The sequence below is a fragment of the Drosophila elegans genome, unplaced genomic scaffold (assembly GCF_018152505.1).
Source record: "Drosophila elegans isolate 14027-0461.03 unplaced genomic scaffold, ASM1815250v1 contig_208, whole genome shotgun sequence".
Lineage (NCBI taxonomy): Eukaryota > Metazoa > Arthropoda > Insecta > Diptera > Drosophilidae > Drosophila > Drosophila elegans.
The window spans coordinates 2,349,082-2,366,157 of record NW_024545578.1 but is presented as its reverse complement, the minus strand read 5'-3'; the positions used below and the strand labels follow the sequence as shown (position 1 = coordinate 2,366,157).

Below are 17,076 nucleotides of genomic sequence, written 5' to 3'. Positions count from 1 at the left end.
CGCATCTGTGTGTCTGTGCTTTTATCCGGTTCGCTTTTATGGCCTTTGCGGCTGATGGGATAATAAATTGGCGAGCATATTGTTGGGATGCTGCAGGCTTGACAATTGGAATTGAAAATGAGAATTAATTTTCCTTTCAAAAAAAATAGCTGGGAGCTGCCTTAAAGTAATGCAAGAGGACTTAATAACAAGAATTCAAAACTAATAAATTTACTTAAAGCTTATTAAGAGTTAAAGAGGTTTTTAAATAAAGAAATTTTCAAATTTGCTAAGAGCCTCTTTTAAAAAGTATAGAAATTTAACAACTAACCATGTATTTTAGGAAAAATGAATAAAAAAGATAAAAATGTAATTTAACTCCCTCTTTATAATAGTACACAAATTCAATAATTGAGCATGTCTTTAAGAAAGGAAACAAAAGAAAATGTAATTTTATCAAACAAAAATGTAACGAGGATTAATTTTCGCTTTAAAACAAATTGATGGAAGCTATATTAAAGTAACTAAAGTTTACTAAATTTACTTAAAACTTTTTAAAAGTTTGAGGCCTTAAAAGAATTCTAGATTTGCTTAGAGCCTCTTGAATATAGTAAAAAAATTCAATACTTAGCTAGAACTATCCATGTCTCTTAGGAAAAGGCATACAATTCAATAACTTAGCTTTAACTATATTAGGAAAACATGTAGTTTAAATCAAACAAAAATATTTTCTTTAAGTCAGCAAAGTCAACAAAAGCAGCTTCAAATTGCAGCAACCCTTTTGGGTGTCCCAAACAAGTGAGTGAGTTTTTCCCATCAGCTTATGTAAACTTTCATTGTCACTCAACTTTAACAAGATGTGTGCACCCCACACCAACTTGTTGTTTACCCCGAAGAAAATGTGGGAAACCCACGCATTAAGAAGTCGCTGATTAAAGGTTTTCCGCACGCTGACCCAGAAAACTTTGTTAGCAGCCCGATCCCAATGCTTCGGGCTGAAAGTGGTTGACTTTCGATTTGTGTGCCCGCACATGTCAATCGCGAACGCCGTCTAAACATGGCTAAAAGCTTATCACAATTTTGGGCCGGGGGAAATGGACTGGGAAATGGGGATGTCGCTAAATGTGCCGACATTATCAGTTGATTTATCGCCAAATTTTGTTGCCAACTGGCGTGGCGTTGTAAAAATTAATTAACTTGCCCTCGGAGAGGTCTTTCCCCAACCCCCTTGATACAATATACACGATTCCGCCTTAATGGGCGACATTAAAAATTAAAAAGGAGACATTCCCGCAGCGGAGAGGTCATTAAAGCCAAGTAGATTCTCCCAGCCAGTGGCGGACAATTAAAAACATATTAAACTGACGTGCCGGCAAGGATGTGAAGGATGTGAATGTGGATGTGAATGTGGATGTGGATGGGGATGTGGAGACTATGTGTGCATTGTGTATGTGGCCTGATGATAAATGTGCGGTCGCCTGGATTTAATATTGCGCATACGCCGCCGTCGCCAGGCAGCTCATTAAATTATTCAAAAACGAGACTCCACTGTCCGTCCAGCTGGCTACATACTATAGTTGTGGCATTATATACATGTATATAGTAGATATAATATATATCCTAGGACAGGCGACATGTGGCCGTAATAAAAGGTCCTAACGTGCATTGCCTGCAGATGAGCTCCGGTTTTAGTCATCAGCCATTTAACTCGCCACTTTTTCATCAAAATTCCTTTGAAGGGCGGTGGACAAATCAATAATTGTTCTTCTAATTGAATATTAATATCAAATTTTTACTCTCTCTCTCTTTTGGATAACGCATCATTAGGCACGGGCATCTGTTAGCAAACTTTTCCGGGCAAAAGGCTAGCCGCAAACTGATTTATGGCCGCATTTTCACTCCTGGAGTTCGGCACTTGTCTTCTGTTCATGGCAAGCTTCTGTTCAATTTGTGGATTCAATATTATTTGTTCAACCGCAAGCAACCGTAAGACCGCAAAAGCTGTTAGCAACTCATCTCAGTAACCGACACCATCGACCACACTGCGTATGCGTTATCTTGGTCAACCGATTGCCGCATGTTAATGCAATTTGGGGCCAAAAAGCAAGCAACACTTCGCACCTCGGGCTAATGAGCAATTAATATGGAAATCAGTTTTGGCCATTACAAGGTGCCGGACCAATTATGATGCGAACTGGCCGAATTAATGGCCAGAACATGTGGCAACGTGTCGGGAAATTATAATTCCCCTTTTGGTAGGCACACACAAAGGAAAGTTCACATGTGGTCAAGAAATCCGGACTTCCTCGAAATTCTTGACAAATTACTCATGCTCTTTGATGCTGGTAAACTTGTGCTGTTTTATTAATAATAATTAATCAGAAATCAACCACCTAATTTCTGCATACGAAAAGTAAACTAATAGAAGTTACATGTTCCTCAATCGTTTTATATTTACTTTTTATTAATACACTGATAAAAAACTGGAAAACAAAAATAAACATCTGGCATTGATACAACAAATTTCATATTGCTCATTTAAATAAAATATAACATCGTAATAGTATATATATTTGTATTTATTTGCTAGATTTATAATTGGTGTAAAATAAGAGATTTAAAAATATATATGTATTCTTTTTAATGCCTTATATTTCTATGAAACATGGTTAAGATTAAACATATATTTGCTTATTATATTATGTTTTAAAAAATTGGTTTATGCAAGTGTTTTAAATTAGTCAAAATTCGAAAAAAAATAAATTAATATAATTTACATGTTTCTTAATCATTACTTTTAATTGAAAAGATTATATTTAAGTATTTGTGATAAATATTTATTTACTTAAAAATTGTAGACATTTTTAACATAGCGATTTTAACTTTGTCAAAGGCAACTTTTTGATAAATACAACATGCTCACCTACATTTTAATTAACTGGTCACCGCAAGAGTCCGTACGCTCTCGAATTTCAAAGTGTCAGCTACCGAAAAGGACTTAAGCGCAGCCACGTGTTTTCCAAGCGGGTCCTTGGCTCAAGCGTTCGTCCTCAGGTAATTAACATCAAATTTATGAGCAAGTCATGGAAGACGTCTGCACAGGTGGCTGAAAAAGTACTTGAAACTCAATTTAACGCCGCCCGTGCCTGTATTTAGCATTCAAGTTAATTGATATTGCCGCAGGACATTTGGTGAGACATGAGCACAAACAATGAGCAAGCCATATAAACGCCCGAAGCAAAGCAGAATAATTATTTCTAATTGCTGGTAATTATTTATAATATTAACAAATAGTCAATGAGCCAGCAGCGGAAACGAAAAGCAAAAGAAAATTAGCCAAAAGAAAATGGGGGGAAAAACTATTTGTTTCAGGGGAAAATGTGCCAAAACGAGGGAAAAACTATTTGAGTTTGTTTTCTGAAGACTGATTCACTATTTCCCACGGTTGGATGGCAGCCAGTTTTTCTAAATGAGAGAGAAAAACAAAAATTTAACTCGAGGTAGTCGGAAATCAGGAGCATTTGTTTATAAACATAAAAATAAACAAAAGCAACTTGAAAGGAAATTATTTATATTTGATAGTTGGCGTTTACAATATCAAGCAGTTATATGTGATTTAACAAGGGAAATGAGACTTAAGAGAATTTGATAAATATTAAATAAATATTAATTAGTATGATTTTATTATCTAATTCTTAAACGATATATATCTTAAGTTAGTCTTTAAGACTTTTTTACAAAATAAACATCAAGCATTAAACAAGTAAATACATTTAAAATGGTGCCAACTATCTTTAATGGTATATTATCAAAAATGTTTAAAAAATATTCCGATGGTAAATGCACCCAGAAAATTTAAAAATAAACTGTTAGGGTAAATAAATGAATGTTTAGAAAATTAGATAAGTTTTATAGGTGCTAATATATTCCCTCATACATAAACAAATTAAAATTACTCTTGGGACGATTAAAAATGATTAGCAGTCAATAAAAACAACCATTTGGTAGTATAAATTCCGGTAATTAAAAAAATGCTTAAAAAACCTATGTATGTATCATCTTTATAATGAGTAACTTAAAAAACATAATAAAGTAACAGGAAATTTTATCAAAAGAATAAAGCCTTTTAATTTTCCAAGGATTTATTCTTGTGGTAGTCAGCAACAAATGTTTATAAGCAATGTTGCCAAGACACTTGTTGTGTGCGCCTTGAAATGTTGCTGGGGAAATGTTTAGCAGCTCGGCCAACGGCGCGTATGAGTCATTTTAATTAAGATGTCAGTCACACAATGGTATTTAGAGACTCGTGCCCTATCTGCTGGCAACTGGAGCATATATATGCGGCATCCTGGACGATTAAACCCATTCCTCCTTGCGTTCACATTCACATCCACAGACACATTCACTTGGCCAAAGGGCCAAGTCAATTAACTTGAGCCACAAAGCCGGCCATTGTTGAGCAACTCAAGCTGGAGTCAAGAAGACGAGTCAATTGTGCCTCGTCACACATGTGGCATACTTGTTTACATTTCCACTTGCCCGGTGCTACACTTTTTATTATCATCGTGGGCCCATCACTCAGTGGATCTCGAAACTAAGGAACCGGATGCCACGAACTCCCTTTCACCCTGGGTTAATTCAATTTACTACCTCGTATGCCAACGAAATTTTTTTATTGTTTTGGCACATACACAAGCATCCATTCGGAAATGCAATTTACCACCAAACGCAGAAAAGTTTTGAATATTCGCGGATTGGCGCCGAAAAGTTTCACAATTCACTGAGGCGAAAGTGTTCAGAGCTCAAAGCTCCAGCCGGAAGGCTCTGGCTCATAGAGTATTCATGAAGTTTAAGTTGCCATTTGTTTTTCATACAAAAAAACACTTTTCTTATGCTTTCACCCTGTAATGTAAACTGCTAAAGAGATATTTAAGAATTTGCAAAATTATGGCATGTTGGAAATGTAAATGAAATGAAAATCAGCATTAACGATCATATTCTTTTTTCAACAGCTTCTATAATTTTTTAGAATATATGTTTAAGGAAGACCATTGAATAACTGAGTAAATTATAAATTATTTGATTTTATTATTCAAAACTACATTCTTTAGAACTTCTTAAAGAACAAAAAAGTTTACGAAGTATTACTAAGTTGCCCATCTCCGACCATTTTTATATTTGCTTTCCAGATATATATAGTTTCATTTATCTAGGGCCACAGCAGACAAGCGGAAACTTCAAAGCAACATTTGATTTATGGACAATGGGGATGTCTGAGCCCAAGAACAGGCGACAGCTTAATAGGATGGGATGGGATGGGATATGGAAGTTGGCCTGGCTTGGAGCAGAAGTTATGCTTTCCCCTCTCAAGTGCGTAACTTTCCATTTGGAGCACAAGTATTCGCATGTATGACAGGTCCTACTTATACAGAGAAAGAAAGCTTATACTTCTAGCATGTAGTCATTTAGTTTTATTAAACACAGTAAAATTACTCTTAAACCCTTTTTTTTAAAACCGCATTATAAAGAAATTAAAAATAAGTAAATTAATTAAAAGCATATTTATCGATAATTTATTCAATAAATTATATTTAACAAATAAAAAATGCTTTCCAATCAAATTTATATTGCCGATAATAATTAGATCTGATACACTTAAAATACTTCAACTAAAATTAGGGCTGCTGTTTTTAAATATACATTTTTTAAATATTTTTAGGCAAATAAATATATATAAATATATACAATATATATTTAAGGTACGAGCCAGACAACCAAAATATGTCAGTGCTGGAAGCTACAAGTATTTAAGCAGGATTCATAACCCTGGGAGCACGGCCAAAAAGCTTCATCCGATTTTCACGAATGCTGAAATAAAAGGGATCAGATTTTTCAAGGGTCCATCTCAGTTAAAACTAACTTACCTTTCCATAAGCAAACTAAATGTGCTGCGCTTGAGGATGATAAGCACAAAAACTATAATACCGAAACCGCAAAGAAGATACCTGACAGCATCAGGAACTGTGTAACCATAATTGAGTTGATCTAGAAAATAATATACTGTGTTGAGGATCCAACACACTCCCTTTATGAAAAAGATCCGCAGAAGCTGTAGGTACCTAAATAAATATCATGATTTAAGATTTGATTACCAAAGTATAGAATAAATGGGACCTACTCCTGTATATCGAAGTTAAGACAGGTTGTTATAGTCTCCTTATCTTGAGCAAACCTTTTTGTTTCTTTTTTTATTTTTCGAATATGCAGACCAGTTAGAATAAACATGGTCAAATTTGCTGTATTTAGGAACAGCAATAGTATATAAAAGCAGGGCTCACAGCCAATTCCTGTGAAAGGAAATAAATAGTTTGCTATATTGATACCTTGAAAATGTATCGCCTCGAATTTTCAAAAATTTACAGAACTGAGGAGACTAGAGTAAGTCAAAGCTCCATATTTCAAATACAAAATTCAGTATTACCTCTAAAAATATTCCATAACGACGGATTGTCATCATAAAATGCTTTGATTAGAAAATCGACTGCGATCAGGACGGCAGTTGTTCCCCAGACAAAGGCACTGTACTTCAGGAACTGATGACGTGGTTCTTCGACACTGAGCGACCTCAAAGTTTTCCACAGATGAAAGCTTATGATAGAGTTCCATAAATTATATGTAAAAATTATGGAGTTAATACAGAACTCTGCCAATGAGTAAAACAAATTAATAAAAGAAATAAGAATCTTTAAGATCTGAATTAAATTTTACCAACTCACCTTCAAATAAATAATTTGTAAACAGTTCAGTGAAGTCTAGTATCATTACAAGGTACAGTAGCGAAAGCCAGAACAAGCTGCTGATAAGGCACTTGCCGATCACATTCCGTAGCTTCTTTACGTAAAGATATACTGCAATTGTAAGGATATTGCAGACCAACGATATTGCCGTGACTGGGACAACAGAAAAGAAAACAAGACAAGTTGACAATTAGATACCATTACTCAACTTATAAACTTCAAAAAACAATTTTTGGTAACTAGTAAAAGCTAACTTCAAATATAATTAAAGTTAGCCTATAAACTTCTACCAAATTCTTTAGTTTGCAAGTTAGTGAGTGTCGACAGATATTTTTAGTTTTTAACATGTTATCACAGATATCGATGCCTCTTTTAAACAAGAATACGTTCGGGGTTTAGTTGTGCAATATATCACTATAACCATTTAAATAAAAAGTATACCGATCAATTCCGAAAAGTATTCTTCCATTTCGAATATACAACCGACTCCACGCAAGGCTATGCTCGACTGAAACTCGTTAAAGTTTGTTTGCATAATAAATCAAAATTATTCGAGGCCATTTGTTTCAAAATCAACAGCGGAGAAATTAAGTCCACGAAGTCTTAAGGTTCACAATCTTGTTAATGGGCATTCCCAAGAGAATTTTGTACGCTACTGATCTCGAGCTCTGATCCAATTCCCCAACACCCATTCATTGCAAAAACTCTGATGTGGTTTTCTCCCTACCCGATAAAAGAGTTAAATTTTTGAAATACGATACGATAAGGAACCGAGAAAACAGCCAGAGATTAACGAGTAAGTGTTTCTTAGTTGAGCAATGCGTATTTAAAAAGCAAAAAAAGGAAATTTAAATCTTAAAACAATTATAAATATAAATTAGCCTCACTCAAATGTAAATAGTTTAAAATTGATAGTTTAAGACGAAAATATCAAAGAATATAAACTCTATATTTACGATTTTATTTTCTATTTATAAAAAAAGCTTCCTCTTTAAAATATTAACAATAAAATAAAATGTATTTGCTTTATTCCCTAGGAAATTAAATGAGTTATTATTTTATTAATTATTTTGAATTAAAAATAAAATGCAACAGTTTCTTTTGGTTGTACAAAAATATTTGCTATGGAAATACTTTTTCCCAGTGTATTCGCCTGAGTTGCGCGTAAAACGTTCTCGTTGGCTTGCCAATAAACAAAAAACACATTGACCTCGCCCAAGAATATTGCAAGCCATGCAATAATTCTGCTGCTGCTTTCCTTTTATGAGGTAGTGTTGTGTTGTTCGTCTGGTCGGGATTTCATTACTCTGGCGTATCCTTCGTGAAGCCTTTGGGAAAGCCTTCTTTTCACCCTCGAAAAATCAACAAAACGTGCGGAAGTCACACTTTCTCAAAGGTGCCTGCCAGCAGGGGTGGCAATCTGGGTCAAGTGACTCGTATTTCATTGTTGTAATTACATTTTCACTTGCCTTTGGCTGCTTTAAGCTGATAACCAGATACCCAGAGATCTAGAATTTCACTTGATCTGACCTTGTCAATGCTGGGAAAATGCGATTTAGTCATCGCTCAATGCAATGGAAAATGCAGTTGACAAGGAAAACGAAAGGGGTGATGCCGTGGGGAATTGATTTTACAACCGCGGCGACCAAAATCCGCAAACGTTTTCGCATTGGAGTCACAATTTCCAGTATGGCGAGCGAGTATTTTGACCTTCGGCTCAAAGGACCCCCTTTTGGGTCACGTCATCGGCTGGCTTTTGCTGGCCAAGAAGAAAATAGCGACTAGCATGTATTCACCATAAAGCAGCAAAGCGGTTATTCCTGTAAGCCATCAACCATCAGCCATCCATCCTCGCAAGTGCCATTGTTCGATGGCAACTGATGTGTGCAGAGTGGAGATGACGTATACGCCCCGTCTGCCGCGCGTCGAAACAAGACCAACTGCAGCTAAATGTTGCAAGAAATTAACCATTTAATTTGAAGGCAACGTCTAACCCGTTTTCGAGGAAAGTTAATCAAGGGTTTAAGCTTAAATTTATACACAGCGGCGAAACACATCGCCAATGTAATTTTTAAGTAGCTAGTATTATATGTTTTTACTGTTTTTAAACTTTAAGAATTAACAATATAAGGATTTTATGTCTCAGCTGCTCCAATTATGACTTTAAATTAAAATTATTATTATGAGACCAATAAGTTTAAATATTAAAAGAACGTGCCAATATTTTATGTTTTAAAGATGTTAAAACATAAGTTTATATTTATAATGCAGTAGTTAAATGAGAATACGTCTTAGTTCTCCTTATCTATGAATTGTAAAAAAAAGTACTTATATTTATGCAGCTTACCTTTGCCTCTTTAATAATTACTTATTCTAATACAGACATAATTGATTGGTATTTATTAATTCCGTTAAATTCAGCTGGCGTATCGGTCTGACATTGTTATACTTTGCTAATTTTTTCTGTTGTGTAGACTATTTTTAGAAGCTAGCTGGTGTGGAAGACGCTTATCCAGGCAGACGAAATACCAGGCAATTTGCATAAATTTAACATGAATCAATGCTGTTCGCGGGAGGGGGTGGAGAGAAAAGCGGAACAGAGCGGAAGGAAAAGTGGGGTGGTTAAACCAGAGGGGGGGGAGTAGGGCATAGCCATAAAACGGCGAAAGCAGGGAAATGCGTGAGCGAACAATGAATGAATGACTGAAACACAAACGGAGGCACATACATAGGCAGTTATGAGAGGGCGTGAATGGCCTACGCCTAAATAAATCAATAGGGAAAACCAGCCACATCGCGTAAATTAAGCTGGAGAAAATTGAAGGAAAATTGCAGTGCGCCACATAAAACCAGGCAACAATTTTCAGAGGCAGTGGAAATTTATGCAGATGTGATGAGGTATCCCTAATGCCTCTGTAATGCCAGCTAATTTCGAAAATGTCCAACTGAATGTGAATTTGTATCCGAAGAAAGCAAATAAAATTAAGCAATTGCTGTAAATAATAATGGTAAGTAAATGTGTTTTAATGTTTGATGATCAAGTATATGGCAAAGAAATAAAACACAAAAGCTATTTTTTTTTAATTTTACTACCAAAGCCATTTAACATTTAAAACTGGTTTAACATTTTAATCAACAACGGCTGAATTGCAATTTGATTAAACAGAAACTACAGCAAGTTTAATTAAAATGTATAACAATAAAACATTTAAATCATTCAGCATAATGATGGAAACAAAAATCAAGCATAAATTTGTTCACAAAAAAGAAATCAAATTAGCTTGCAGAGTTTTTTTTACCCAAACAAAATAAAAGTGGTTTAATAAAGCATAGTTGGTAGGTATTTATTAAGCTTTCTGTCTTTTTTTTGGTCAATTATTTTAATTGCAGGTTATTGCTGGTAATATGAAATTTTTTTTTAAACACAATAACTGACTAATATATGTTAAAGCTCTTACTAAATTGCTGTTAGCTAAAATGATATTAATATGCTTATAAAAAAAACTTTTTGTAAGCAAAAACTTTACATAAAGTAATTTTTTACAGGTCTGCTTTAAGGCTGAATCAATAACGGCTTAATTGCAATTTTATTAATGAGAAACTACAGGAGGATTAATTAAAATGTATAACAATTAAAACAAATTAGTGGCTTAGAATTTACATAATTATATAAACAAAAATCAAGCGTCAATATGCTTACAAAAAGGAAATCAAATTATCTTGCAGAACTTGATTATTTATTTTAATAGCTGGTTATATGAAAAATTTTTTCAAACACATTTACTGACTTATACATATTACAGATTTAATTAAATTGCTGGTAGGGAGGATAAAAACTTTGCAAGCAAAAACTTTCAATAAAGTAATTTAGTTTCCCTATAAAACCAAATACCCATACTATCATATAAACAAAAAGTTCTTCATTATTATTTATATGAGTATTTTCGCTTAGTTTATTTTGAGTTCCTCGTAAAACCGCTCCCAGTTTTTTTTTTTCTTTAAAAGTCTTATGTCATATTGTTCCAGAATATTACAATGCTGGTTAGAATTCATTTGTGGCTCGGTTACATAACAATAAATTATATATTTTTTTATGATTTTGGACAAATTCAGTTGATAGCCACTTAAGAGTTACAACAGGCATGACCTTGGTCATGTTTTTACACTAACTGAAAAGGGTAACGTTGATTTTTGAACCTTTTTTAACCTTTTAAAAAAAAAATGTAGTTATAGATTTTATATATGTTTTTGACTAAATGTAATACATTTTTAATTTCTAAAAAATTTTTCAAACGTTTATTTGTACGAATTTTAATGAAAAAATATATACATTTTAGTTTTGGGGAAACTTTTTCCAAGAGTACTCGAAAATTTCACTCCAAAGGACTCTCCATTTCGGTTTGTTTTGACGCCATGTTGTTTATGGTATCTCATAACTACGGCCTGCAAGTTGCGACCCAAAATTTCCATGCTATTTCTCGGCTTACACATTTTTTTTGTTATTGAGAGGACCGCGCAGTTGGAATTTAAATATGTAATTAAGGCCGCGGATAGAGGGAGTCGAAAAATGGCCAAGAAACGCGGTCGTTGTTGCTGGGCAACGCATATTAAAATGAGTCTTTATTCCTATTTCCCTTCGTCCCAAAATAATTTGCCGCTCGTCGATGACCGCATGGCATTGGGGTCTAATGAAAATTAAATTGAATAAGCGGGTGCCTGAAATATAATATATATAATGGAATCTAACGGCCACATGATTGGGCCGCACGCGCGTGCAAATCATGGCCGCGATTAAGTGCAAATGAAGCCTGATTAATTGCTAGCCGATTGCAGCCCCCTTTCGCCCGGCAATATGGCCATTGTGCAGACAAAAGGCTAGCAAATGTCATATTTTATGGCCACTTTCTTTGGCCTTGGTACGCCATTGTTGTTCCGATGGCACGAGCATAAAAAAGCAGAGTTGCGACCATGAAAATTCATGGCAAGACCGACATTTTACTAGCTGCTGGTCGGGATATTAGTGCTGGATAAGGATCATATAAAGCCGGGCATGGGAAAAAATAAGCTAGGTATTTAATAACCTTAAGGAATTTATACATTAACTTTAAGTCTCGAGGCGAAAAATCAAATTTACAATATTCAATTAACTCATACGTAAGAATAAATATATGTGAAAATTAATAAAATAAGTCGTTTATCATAATTAAAGTTTACTTCGCCGTTTGTTCACTGGCGCATCGGTTAGGTGTTTAATAAGTATTTAATAACCTGACGCGTGAACTTTAAAGCGGTGGGAGTAAAGTCATCATTAAAATAATCAATTTACTTTAAAGTGCCATGTTTTATTGAGGAACAAGTATACCTACAACTAAATAAAGAATGGCACCCTATTTTAAAAAGCCATACCTCTACAGGTTTGTGGTTTAGTTATCCAAGAATCTGCATTCAATTTGTCTTAATTTCTGTGAGAATTTTCTGGGCGACTTAATGAAATTTAAATTTTCAAAGCAGGCTTGCAGAAATGTGACTAAAACTGGCAACTTTTCTTACAGATATCCGATTTGAAAAGACAGTTTTGTGGCTTAATTAGGGGTTACCCCTTGCCTATTTTTAAAAAAATTGCTTTGTAAACAAAATAACTTAAAACTAGCGCTTCTAATTCCATAACTTTTCTTACAGACATCAAATTTTAAAAAGGCATACCTCTACAGGTTTGTGGTTTAATTATCTAGGAATCTACATTCAAAGTCTTGTCCTAATTTCTGTGGCGATTTTCTGGGCGGTTTAATGCAATTTAAATTTTCAAAAAATTGTTTTGCAGAAAAGTTACCAAAACCGGCAGTCGCAAGGCTATAACTTTTCTTATAGATATCCGATTTTAAAAAGGCATAGCTCTACAGTTTTGTGGTTTCTTTTTCTAAAAAACTGCGTTTAAATGTTTGCAGGTAATTTTGGATCGATTTTTTTGAAATTTTAATGATGTAACCCCTTGCTTATTTTTCAAAAAATAACTTTTTAAAGAAATAACTTAAAACCAGCGCTTCTAATTCCATAACTTTTTTTACAGACACCCGATTTTAAAAAGGCATACCTCTACAGGTTTATGATTTAATTAGGAATCTTGGAATCTGCATTCAAAGTTTGGTCTTAAGTGCTAGTAAAAAAGAATAACAAACATTTTCCATACGAATTGCACATAATTTACACATTTGCTGGGCAAAAAATTGTTTTGTCAATTTTTTTTATAGCTTTTCCCTAATTCAAATTGACGTAAAGTATTAAAAAATCAAGTATTGATGGTCCATAAAAAATATGAAAACGCATATACAAATTTCTATATGAATGGCTTTACAGTCGAAGTGTTACAAAAGCTGCAAACTACCCATATACAAGCTCATTGGATGCCGTCGATTGGCTTAAAGGCTTTTGCGTTCATTCGATATTGGCAGGTCATAAAACCCTTGGCACAACAACAACAACATCAACTACAATAACAACAACAAGGGCAACACTATGTCAATAAAAGTGTCAATCAAATCAATGGGACAGGCCAGCAATTTTTCATGCTACCAAACACATACACTAAGCAGAGAAAGAAAAACCTCAAACTAGCTATGTTTTTTTAGATATTAAATTTAAAAGCCAAGAAAAAATAAATATTTGAATATAATTAAAAAAATAGTTTTTAATAAATACCATAGGTATGTTCATGTTGAAGGTTATTTTATAACATAAATAATTTTTTTTAGTTTTTTAAGAAAATAATCATAGTTTTTTGTGACACACAGTCTTATAACCATTAAACCTCAAAGGAATAAATAGTTGTTTAATGTTTATTTTTGCAGTGTAGCCCCCGCACACTCACACATTCGAGGCACCGGCTGTTGCATACTTTTTGGGATATTTTTTGGAAAAAAAGAGAGTCCGTCACAACAAAAGGACATAAAAACATTGTGGCAACGGTTTTCCCCCTTTTTCCCGCACTTCTTGTTGACTTGACTAATTTTTTGTGATCGCAGTTTGGTTTATTTCGATTCGGTTTTTTGTTTTTTATCCGAGGTCATCAGCTGTCTGCTGTCCTGCCCAAAAAGCGTTGATTTGATTCTCGCCGTTTGTTCACTGCACACTGGTGATATTAAAAGCTCTGATTATGACAGCCCGACTAGGCCAAAAAGACCATAAAGCGAGAGACCTTGGCAGCTGCCAAATGAAGCTGAAAAAGTGCAAGTGCCAGATGTCCCCTTTTGGGGTTTTGCGTATGCAAAAGGAGAATCTGGAGCGGAGTGCGTTCATTTATCAAACTTTGACTGGAGCCATACCAAAAGCGAAAACACAATATAAATCGCTCTGTCGTTTTTGGCCAAAAGTTATAAATGACACAAATTTTGAGGGCCAAGTCAAAAAGCTTTGTCTTCTGCGTTAGCAGAACAATGAAATAGGTTAGAGCCAAGGAATATACAAAGAAAAATGGTCAATGATCGAAGGATATTAAACAAAGTAAAGGGTGTCTCAACCAAGGAAACCCGAACAAAAACAGGTGTTAACAGCAGACCATATAAATTTGTCTCCCACACAATGAAAACGGCGGATTAAGCAGCGATTTGTAAATCCAATACTCAACCCCGAAAATTTATTGCCAAACGTGCCACACATAAAATTCAGCCAGGCGAGACAGTTTTCCTTCTTTTCTTCATTTTTTTTCTTGGTGCATTTGAGGAAAATTGTTTTACATTACAGCCAAGCAGCAAATTGAATAATGCGTCGGGGATTTTCTGGTGGGCCAATACAAACAACCCATAAATTCTTTGGGGCCATATGCAGACATGGTCGGATCTTAAGTGGCTCTTGACAAAAGGGGCGGGGCTTCTCCAACTGCCACTGACAGTTCCGTTCCTTTGGACGGAAAATGCAACTTGAAATCAGTCGGGAATGAGAAAAACATATGGCATTAGGGCGGAAATCGAAGAGACTTGGCAGCTGGCGAGGCTTACTTCCAAGTAGTGATGAGAAAGGCAGTACTTTTATGAGATAAATAGCTATATACATAATTTGTTGTTAGGCAAAAATTAAAAGGTCTCCCTATCAAAAATCCTTTAGTTGTCCCGCCTTTTTAAATAATTCATTTTATTTATACCACTGGTTTATTTAGGGAGAGTTGAGTTTAATATCTTCTTAGCTTTGTTAATGTTCCATCTTCAAGACTTTTATTAAGCAAAAATAGAGATAAAAACAATTTGGGAGTCATTTTCTGAATCAGGAAGTAAACTACAACGGAAAACCAAAAACCTTAAACCATGTTTAAGTTGTTTTGATGAAAAAGTACAGAAAATTTTTGCTTGTTACATTTTTGACTCCCAAAACTTTTAAGAGTCGTTTTTAAGTCCGCTGAATTTCTTAAAAATAGTAAAAGCAAACTAATGAGAAGCATTTGCCCCTCGAACATATTGAAGATTCAAAGTTGCTCTTCAAACACTTCCCTGGTTACTCCATCATTTGGAAAGTTCGTTGGGTGGGTGGGCAAGTACAGACTTCAAAGAAGTCGCTGTTTAGGACTGGCCAAAAATAAGCTGCTTTGCATTAAGTTTGACTTGTGCCCACTTGATTTCATTTGTCATGCCGGGGCCATAAATAACTAAAGGCTAAGACGAGGCGCCAAACGTTAATCACAGCAAGTGGAGGAAATCAACAACAGACAACAGGATGAAAATCCAGGGGAAAAATCAAGGGGAAAACCAGGCAACACCCAACCAACACCACTGACCAAAGTCAACGTCTGACACCAGCATTAATTGCGCATTAATGTTTATTGTTTAGCGGATGTGGAAGTGGCGCCATTTTGCCATTTGTCTGTTTTGTTTCTTGTTCTCCGCACTTCTCTTCCCACCCAAACAAAGAAGGAAACAGAAACTGAAACAGAAACAGAAAAACCGCCGGAATACAGTTTTGATACCCTTCGAAGACAAAAGTCCTTGCTTAAAGCGTGATTTAACTTAATGCTCATTGAGTGGAACTATTGGTTCATGCCCTCGAAAAGAAAATAATTGGATTGGCAGCTTGTGTGACAGCATTTAATTGGAGGCTCCCGAGGGGCAGGATATTATAGATTTTATTGCTTTAATTTGGCGCAACAAACTTGCAGGCATTAGCAAAGAAAAAAACTTGAGAATTCCTCTTTAAAAACGTTTTTAAAGGTACACACTTTTAGAGGAATTTAGCAAAGATTTTTTAAGGTTTTTGTTTTTTGAGATATGTAATTATGTATAATGGGATTAAAAGTCTTAATAAAATAATCAAAATAAATGCAAAATAAATATTTATTTGCTCTTTTATAAAGAAATACAAATACATATAAATATTTTATAAACTTATACCTTCGATTTATTTAAGACTAAATAAATAAATATATATTTATAATAATATATTGTTTTATTAATTTATCAATCCAAGGGTTGCCTTATAAACTCTGTAATTAATAAATATTTCAAATACTTCTAAAACTTCAAATGTTTGGTAATGGTATAATCTGTATTATTTCAAGCTCTATTTCTTAAAATGCAATGTAATCAAAAGTATAGTAAAGTCTCGACTTGTGAATGCCCAGACTAGCTCTAATTATGTTCTGGCTTTCAATTCCTCGTTTTGTTTCATTAATTTCACCACTGGCCCCTTTCCTCCCTCAATTCTTTTTTCATCTAGCACTCGGTCTTTCTGTCTCTGGGAAATTTGTTTTGTATTTCCGGCTGCACTGAGCTCCAAATACTTCCGGCGACTTGCGCGCCATTCGAGGCTTAAATTTATGGAGCTAGTTTGCGAGCTTTTTCCGCCGCATTTGCCACATGGCTGCCACAGCCTGTGGCGTTTGGCTTAAAGCCGCACTAAAATCCACTGTGGGTGGATGTGGATGTGGGTGTGGGTGTAGGTGGTTGTGGCTGCCTAGGGAGAAGGTATTTAAAGCGACACTTTGATTGATTATCCCTGGGCAAACTCACGCCTTTCGAATCCTGATGCGGCGGCTTTGACGCGGCTTGGGATTCAGCCGATCCCTAATGAGATGCGTGTGTTTGCAGCCATTTGGCACCGTCAATCAGTGCTGATTGCTTAATGGAGGGGCCTTAAAAATTCTGATAATTACAGAAATTCAGTTTGTAGTTTAAATTTATAAAAAAAAATTTAAGCTGGTGGCTCAATTAAATCTGCTCAAGAAATATAATTATATAATTTTTAGTATAAAATTCTCATTTTGGTCCATAAAATAACCAAGTTGGCAACACAGATGCCACCTGGCTGAATTGTTTGTGCC

General features: G+C 34.9%; 1 protein-coding gene across 1 annotated transcript; it reads right to left on the bottom strand.

The window, feature by feature from the left end:
- Window positions 1–5,751: 5,751 nt before the first annotated feature.
- LOC121467108 (probable G-protein coupled receptor Mth-like 7) lies at window positions 5,752–7,268 on the bottom strand. Its single transcript, XM_041708246.1, has 6 exons — window positions 7,218–7,268; window positions 6,756–6,929; window positions 6,461–6,682; window positions 6,158–6,326; window positions 5,904–6,098; window positions 5,752–5,847 (listed from the first exon to the last, which is right to left on the bottom strand). Exons 1-6 carry the CDS (start codon window positions 7,243–7,245, stop codon window positions 5,787–5,789), a joined length of 849 nt encoding a protein of 282 aa, XP_041564180.1. The 5' UTR covers window positions 7,246–7,268; the 3' UTR covers window positions 5,752–5,786.
- Window positions 7,269–17,076: the final 9,808 nt, after the last annotated feature.

Coding starts and splice junctions, on each gene's coding strand:
- LOC121467108 (XM_041708246.1), bottom strand. CDS start 7,245: ATGGAAGAATACTTTTCGGAATTGATCG. Junction 6,327..6,460: donor GTTATGGAATATTTTTAGAG/GTAATACTGAAT, acceptor TTCCTTTCACAG/GAATTGGCTGTGAGCCCTGC. Junction 5,848..5,903: donor TTTAGTTTGCTTATGGAAAG/GTAAGTTAGTTT, acceptor CTTTTATTTCAG/CATTCGTGAAAATCGGATGA.